The 8,307-nt window shown below is 48.4% G+C and overlaps 1 protein-coding gene across 2 annotated transcripts; it reads left to right on the forward strand.

The window, feature by feature from the left end:
• Positions 1–279: 279 nt before the first annotated feature.
• Positions 280–8,200, forward strand: EEF1AKMT4 (EEF1A lysine methyltransferase 4). 2 transcript variants are annotated; one of them, XM_081086387.1, is made up of 3 exons: positions 280–583; positions 6,651–6,934; positions 7,421–8,200. In XM_081086387.1, the coding sequence occupies exons 1-3, from the start codon at positions 388–390 to the stop codon at positions 7,706–7,708; spliced, it is 768 nt and encodes a 255-aa protein (XP_080942513.1). In that variant the 5' UTR covers positions 280–387; the 3' UTR covers positions 7,709–8,200. The 2 variants fall into 2 exon arrangements, with proteins under 2 accessions (XP_080942513.1, XP_080942512.1); XM_081086386.1 differs by lacking the exon at positions 280–583 and adding an exon at positions 687–1,134.
• The last annotated feature ends 107 nt before the right edge of the window (positions 8,201–8,307 follow it).

The following is an 8,307-nucleotide window of genomic DNA, read 5'->3' on the forward strand; positions in this document are numbered from 1 at the left end:
CTCCGGGTGCTCAAAACGGGGAAGAAACAAATCTTTCACTAATTTTCATATTTAATGTAAGGAGCCGGTCAAATTGTAAATATGAGAAGGGACAGTGATGAACCAGAGTGAGTCTGACGCTCTGAGTGTGGTTCTCAGATGTGAGTGACAAGTACAGCCGGAAGCTTCCGAGTCTGGACGACCTGATTAACCAGCCGGAAGATTCTTCGAAGAGCGCTTAGCAGAGGACGGAAGTTCCACGTGTTTATGTTGAGCAACCTCACTGGGGGGGCGGAGACTCAAAGGCCACGCCCCCCACGATATTACCATTCAGACTGGCGTCCCAGGGGAGCCAAGCCCCGCCTAAAGGTGCCGGCCGACTGCCCTCCAGGCCCGGCAGCAGCAAGCATGGCCTCTCCCGGGGCCCCCGAGCCCCGGCCGGAGTTACCGGAGCAGAACTCCGGGTACCGAGAGGTCCAGTACTGGGACCAGCGCTACCGGGACGCGGCCGACTCTGCCCCCTACGAGTGGTTCGGGGACTTCTCCTCTTTCCGTACCCTCCTAGAGCCGGAGCTGCGGCCCGAGGACCGTATCCTCGTGTTAGGTGGGTAGTCCCGGCGCTGCCCAGCCAGGTGGAGCTGGCGGGACCAGCTTCGCCTCGGCGCCCCCGTCCGCTTTCCTCGCGTCTGTCTGCCCCTGACTGAGGATGCCCAGGTCAGGAGCCACGATCCAGTACCTTCAGAACCTGGAGTCAGTTCCCGGCCCCCCCAACAACTCGACAATCTTTCTGAGTCTGAGCGTGGTAGGTGAGCCGGGGCCGCGTTCCGCACCCTCGGAAGGCACCCCGAGCACTGGGGAGCTCAGAGGTCTAGGAAGTCCCTACGCTAGTTGGCTCTATGCCTAGGACAGGTCGTAAACCCGTCCTGAGCTTCGGAGTCACTTCTAGAAATGGAACTGCGAGCTCAAGTCGGATAAGGCACGTGCAGGCCCCTCGAGCACCGTGCATAGCATCTTTCCGTGTGCGCCAATGGGCACCGGGAGCTGTGGTCGCCTGGAGTTACCGCTTTCCGAACTCGGAAACTCGGTCTGATGCCCCGCGTGCAGTGAGGACGACAGCGCCCTCCGAGGTCAGAGGGGATATTGCAACCGAGATTGGTGAGATTCCAGGAAAGAGTACTAGGATGCAAGATGGGGCTTAGTCCCAGTGCCAGCCTTGGGGGGCGGGGGGGAGGGGGGGGCGGTCTAGAGACGTTGGATTGAGCAACGGGTTTCCTTCCAATTATAGTTTTTATTTTGGTATTTGTAAAAGCATTTATATGTTTAAGTGAAATATTTCATGTGCTCGCTTCGGCAGCACATATACTAAAATTGGAACGATAGAAGATTAGCATGGCCTCTGCTCGAGGATGACACGCAAATTAAAAAGAAAAAAAGAAAAAAGTATTTCATATACATGTCATCTGTAATACAGTATATGAAAGGTATAAACAGTAAATCTAATATGTATGTGTATACCATACTCAGTTTGAAAAATAGAATATTCCTAGAACTAGAAAGGAAGTATAACCTAGTGCTTAAGAACTTGGACCCTGGAGGCAGCTAATTCTGTTGGAATCTAGGCTCATGTAATCTTAGCTGTGGAATAATGGGGAAAATCACAGAATCTTAATGATGTAGTCCTGGAAAAAATACTTAAATTTCTGTGCGTCCATTTTCTCAGCCTTAAAAATAAAAAGATACTCCGTATTACTTATTTACTGGGTTTTTAAGATGATTGAATGAGTATGAAAGATACCCAAAACAATGCCTGGCGAAATAAAAAGGCCCATCTATATTCAAGGTTTTCTGCGTAGTCCTCCCAAACCTCTTCCCCTCGCCCCCCCAGAAGTAAAAACTCAAATTTTATGCTTTTAAGCCATTACATTTATTTATAGATTTACCATAGATCTAATTTTTTAAAGCTTTAGTGTGCATCAAAATCACCTGGAAAGCTGGACCCCATCCAGGGACAGTTTAAGGTGGGTCCTAGGAGTCTATAGTTTTAGCAAGCCCACAGCGGATTCTCATGCTGAGAATAACACTGCCTTAAAATCTCCTAGACAGAAAGGTATTCTTTTCTGGAGAGGGGAGAAAAGTCTAAAAATAAAAAAGGAAAACTTTCCAGACATTATTCCCAAGATCTAAAGAGAGGACCCAGCCCAGCCTGTGTGGTTCCGTGGTTGAGCATCGACCTATGAACCAGGAGGTCACAGTCCGATTCCTGGTCAGGGCACATGCCAGGGTTTTGGGCTCAACCCCCAGAGGGCATGCAGGAGCCAGCTGATCAATGATTATTCTCATCATTGATGTTTCTATCTCTCTCCCTTCCTCTCTGAAATCAATAAAAATATATTTTAAAAATAAATAAATAAAAAGAGGACCCACATCTTGGGTAATACCTATGTTACATTCCACTTTAACAAACAAGCTGAGCACCGGTAGGTGCTAGGGAATGTGCTGGGTGGGTCCTTTCTAAAGTATTTAATATTTATGACAACCCTGAGAAGTGAGTAATAAGTATTACTAGACTTACTGTAGATCAGGGGTCAGTACTATTTCTGAAAATGGCCAAATAGTAAATATTTAGGGCAGTGATGGCAAACCTTTAGAGCTCGGCATGTCAGCATTTTGAAAAACCCTAACTTAACTCTGGTGCCGTGTCACATATAGAAATTTTTTGATATTTGCAACCATAGTAAAACAAAGACTTTTATCTCTGATATTTATTTTATATATTTAAATGCTATTTAACAAAGAAAAATCAACCAAAAAAATGAGTTCGCGTGTCATAGGTTCGCCATCACTGATTTAGGGCTTTGTGGGCTATACAGTTTCTCTGACAACTAGTCAGTACTGATGTTGTAGTAGAAAAGCAGCCACAGACAGTACCTAAATGAATGAGAATAGCTGCATTCCAAGAAAACTTTATTTACCAAAACAGGTGGCAAGCTGAATTTGGTATCCCCTGCTGCAGGTCATTGTCTCAGGCTGGGTCCAGAAACAAATCCTAAGATTACGATTCATCTCCTAGTTATCTGTTAGGGATGTGCTCCCAGAAGAAATCAGCAGAGAGTGAGGGAATAGGGAAGGAAGAGACCAAGCAGGATTGTGATCACAGGCAAAAGTTTCCCTGAGGGTAGTTCAGCCTGAAGAGTCACAGATGCAAACTGTCAGAACCGAGCACACACCAAAAGCTAGACACACTTCAAATGGATCTGATCAGAGCACTGACAGTGTCCACGGTCGTCATGTAGCAAGTAAGTGGTAAAGTCAGGGTGCCGCCTGACTGCAGAGCTTCTGCTGCTGCACCATGCTTCTGGGCATAGAGACATGTAGAACTCGGCTACAATTGGTAAAGTGACTGAAGATGGAATGTCACAACTGAAGGTGAGTGGACCTCTTGAAAACTGGTAGACAGTTTCGCGTAGTGGTTTAAGAGCTCTGATTCTGGCGTGAAACAGGCCTAGATCCAAATTCTAACTCTGCCACTGGACTGAGTGACCTTGGGAAGTTTCTTATATGCTTTGGGCAGTCTCAGTTTTCCCATCTAGAAAATGGTAATGATAATAACAGTTACCGTCTATATGAAGGTAGTGTGAAGATAAACTGAGATAATGCTTAGAAATGCTTAGCAGAGGGCCCAGTGTTCAGTGACTATTAGCTATCATTATTATTATTAAAAATGGGAATTAGAGGGGCAGTTTATCACAGACCATTCAGGGGACAGAGAGTACCCTGCCTGGGAACTTGTGTGTCTGGTCCCTATGGCTAGAATATCCTCATAACAGATGAATGCATGTGGCTGTCCTTGCTTTGCCATCATTATACATCTCTGATTCTCCATGTTCCGCAGGAATCTTATAATTTGGCTTCAATTTGTATTTTCTATATATAGAGAAGGGACTGACCAGGGGATTGACTGTCAAGTCCCCATGGTGGCTATTTTTCTCGTTATAAATTAGTGAATTGGCGTTCTGGCTTACACCTCCTTCTCTTGGTGTTGTGATAGCATCCACATAGCTCTGGACTCCCATGTGATGGGTTCTTGGGGCTGGCTCAGTTCTCTGGGCTCTACTTCCCTAAGGCTCCACCTAGGGAGGCAGGGGCCTTCCCAAACCCCACCTTCGGTACTAGCCCCAAATCACTGAGGCAGCAGGATCAGAAATCACTGCTTTGTAAGCATGACTGGCCCTGTGGTCAGATTTTGTTCTTCCTTCATCTTTAGTGAAGTTCTCTTGGGAGATACCATTCCTTTACGAAGGGAAATAAAGGAAGGATATTTACCAGCTGCCGTGGCTCTGGTTGAGCGTCAACCAAGGAACCCAGAGGTCACTGGTTCAATTCCCAATCAGGGCACATGCCAGGGTTGTGGGCTCAATCCCTAGTAGGGTGCATGCAGGAGGAGCGGATCGATGTTTCTCTCTCACATCAATGCTTCTTTCTCTCTCCCTCTCCCTTCCTCTCTCTGTAAGAAAATCAATAAAAACATTTTAAAGGAAAAGGGGGGGAAGGATATTTGCATTTGTCTATAGTTGGGCAGATCTCTGCAGGCATGAGGTCAGGTGTAGGGTGGTAAAGGGTTTGTGGGTCAGAGAACCCAGTGGGGTATCAGCCTGCACTGAGTTAGGGTCTCTTGTTCAGCCACTCTCACCACCCATCCCATGTAGTGTATCTGCCAGAGCTTGCTGTAAGGAAGCACACATTAATTTTTTTCAGGTGTGACAGTCTGCCTGAGCCCCAGGACCTGAGAAAGAACACAGGAGCCCTACCCAGTTTGGCTCAATTGGTAGAGCATTGGCTTGGGGACTGAAGGGTCCCAGGTTTGATTCTTGTCAAGGGCACATGCCCAGGTTTCAGGCTCGATCCCCAATAGGGGGTGTGCAGGAGGCAGCCGTTCACTGATTCTCTCTTATCATTGATGTTTCTATCTCTTTCTTCCTCTCCCTTCCTCTCTGAAATAAATAAAAATATATTAAAAAAAAAAAAAAAAAAAAGAACACAGGAAAGGTAAGCTGAGGACCAGCCAGCATCCTCTGGGTGCTCTGGCCTGGTACCAAGCCCTGCTAGATTAGGGCTATCCCCACAGCTGATCCTGTGATCCTCTTAGAGACACAAATAGGGATTAAAGGCAATGTAATCCCAAGAGCTGGGCATCCCCATGTGAAGCCAACAAGGGCTGTCATCCAGCCCTGGTCTCAGGCTGAGACTGACCACAAGAGGGCCTGGAAGAAACCAACAGGTCTTCGAAGAAAGCCATGCTGTCTGGACTATGGATCCACATCTGTGCCTCTAACCTCCACCTATTCTTTCACCTGACCCAGTCCTCTTTGGGACTGCTTTTCAGGCACTTCCCACCAGTATTATGATTCTTCAAGACTGATTGGTTTGTCAGCTTCCTGAAACCCTTGCCCAACCCCCCTGAAGTGGGGACAGGGATCATCCTATGTGCTCCCGCAGCCTGTCCCTATTGAAACACTCATCACATCACATGGCAATTGCCTGATTACACATCTGTTCCTCCCACCAAAGCATGAGCTCCTTAAGGTCAGAATACAGTATGCAGTGCTCAGTCACGCAGTGAGGAATTACGAGGGATCAGCTCCACTGTGTCCGCACCTAGTTTCCCCTTCACTTGTTAACAAAATAGGATAATAACCCCTAACTTGAAGTTTTCCCAGAGGTTCTTTGGGAGGTCCGGTATTAGGGTAATATTAATATCCTAATGAGCCCTGACAGGTTTGGCTCAGTGGATAGAGCGTCGGCCTGTGGACCAAAGGGTCACAGGTTCGATTCCGGTCAAGGGCATGTACCTTGGTTGCGAGCACATCCCCAGTAGGGGGTGTGCAGGAGGCAGCTGATCGATGTTTCTTGCTCATCGATGTTTCTAACTCTCTATCCCTCTCCCTTCCTCTCTGTAAAAAATCAATAAAATATATTTTAAAAACAATATCCTAATGATAACACTATGAACCTAATGATGCCAATATTGTCCCATTCTGAGTCTGAGAAAACAGGCTCAGAATTGAGTGACTTGCCAAGGCAGTGGGACTAGGAGTATCAGAATCCAGACCTTTGAACTACGTTCAGAGCTTCTTCAGCTGTTTTAGTTCTTAAAATTCAGTGCAGCTTATCCTGCATGCAGGCTTGGTCTTGTTATCTTCCTTTTTCTGAATAGGAAACCCAAGTTCCTAATTCACGCATCTAGGAATGACAGAGCCAGGATATGTGCCCACGTCTGCATGACTCCAAGCCTCATGCTCTTTTCTGTACCATGCTGCTTCTTCCTCAGCACAGGAGGGTTTGGGCTGTGAGAAAATGGGCCAATTGTGGATGGATAATTGGGGAGGGGAGAATCAAAGCTAACCTAGCTCACCTAGCCGTCGTGGCTCAGTGGTTGAGCGTCAATCTATGAACCAGGAGGTCCCGGTTCAATTCCCGGTTGGGGCACATGTCAGGGTTGCAGGCTCGATCCTCAGTGTGGGACATGCAGGAGGCAGCCAATCAATGATTCTCATTGATGTTTCTATCTCTCCCTTCCTCTCTGAAATCAATAATAATAAAATAATAATAATATATATGGGAAAAAATAAAAGCTAACCTAGCTCTTTTGCTACCCACCTTTTCCCACCCAGGCTGTGGAAACAGTGCCCTGAGCTACGAGCTGTACCTTGGGGGCTTCCCTGATGTGACCAGTGTGGATTACTCATCAGTAGTGGTGGCCGCCATGCGGGCTCGCTACGCTCATGTGCCGAAGCTGCGCTGGGAGACCATGGACGTACGGGCACTGGGCTTTCCCAATGGTTCCTTCGATGTGGTGCTCGAGAAGGGCACGCTGGATGCCCTGTTGGCTGGAGAACGGGATCCCTGGACCGTGTCCTCTGAAGGGGTCCACACTGTGGACCAGGTGCTGAGTGAGGTGAGGGAGCAACAAGAGAGGAGGGCAGACCAAGAGGTGGGGGTGAGGGGCTGAGGTTTCAGGAGACTGGATGAACTTAGAAGCCAGAGGAGGCATGGTTTGGAGAGTCACTTTCAGGACTGTGGTTACCTGAATGAAGGGGAGAGTTACACTGGTCAGGATTATAGGAGGCTGGAGTGGCCAGCTGCACAGAGCTACTGGGATGCCATAGGGATGGCATAGCAGCCAGGTTCCAGATAGGTAACAGACTGAGAGGGAGGGCAATTGGCAGGAAAGCAGTACCCCCTGGCTTGACATCACTCCCATGCTCCTGCCTGTCTAGAATATAGCCCTGCCCCATGGAATGACCGGGGACACAGAAGGAGGCTCAATTTGCCATGGAGAGCTGGACGTAGAGTAGTATCTGGGAGGTCAACTGTGACAATACTGACCTTTGAGAACCTGAAGATGCAGTCTTCACCATTGGCTTCTCTGTCTGCCTTGCAGGTGAGCCGAGTGCTGGTCCCTGGAGGCCGGTTCATCTCGCTGACCTCTGCTGCCCCCCATTTTCGGACTAGACACTATGCCCAAGCCCGTTATGGCTGGTCCCTAAGGCATGCAACCTATGGCAACGGTTTCCACTTCCATCTCTACCTCATGCACAAAGGCAAAGAGCTGAGTGTGGCTCAGCTGGCTCTTGGGACCCAGATCCTCTCATCCCCCAGACCTCCCACCTCACCCTGCTTTCTCCAGGACTCAGATCATGAGGACTTCCTCAGTGCCATTCAGCTGTGAGGCCAGAAGCATGGTCCTTGAGTCCTCCTTACCTTTCTGCCCTGGACTCCTCAAGTTGTTGTAATTCCTGACTCAGGGCTTAGGGTTGGGTCCATGGTGCTCACATCCCAGGGGCCTGATGCCTAAGACAGAGCTGATGAAAGCAACCCCACATGAAACAGTATAGCCCAGGCTAAGTTACATCTCAAATCACAGGTTTCTGGCTTCCTTCTTGGGTTTCTCAGATCTTTCCTGGGCTCCCCAACTTCCTCTCCCACCATATTGAATCCACCACAGCCCCTCTGCTTGCCAGCCAGACTCAGAGACCTGCATTCCCGGGGCCTGTTGTTGCCTCCCCACCCCCTTCAACCTGGATTTATCCACAGGAGGCTGCAGACTTTGAATCTAGATTGTTTTACAATTCTGACCCTAACTCCAGCCCCAACTCTGGTGACCTATCCTGTTCTGGTTGTATATTTACCCAAGAATGCTACATTGTAATGTTCTCCGGCAAGGCTGCCTGCTGTGTTTTCTTGGCAACTCTTCTCTGCCAGGAACATGCACCTGGGATGCTCAAGTACCCACTCCCCTCCCCAAAAGGGACTAGAGCAGGGGCGGGC

Source organism: Myotis nattereri, assembly GCF_964212035.1.
Source record: "Myotis nattereri genome assembly, chromosome: 3".
NCBI lineage: Eukaryota > Metazoa > Chordata > Mammalia > Chiroptera > Vespertilionidae > Myotis > Myotis nattereri.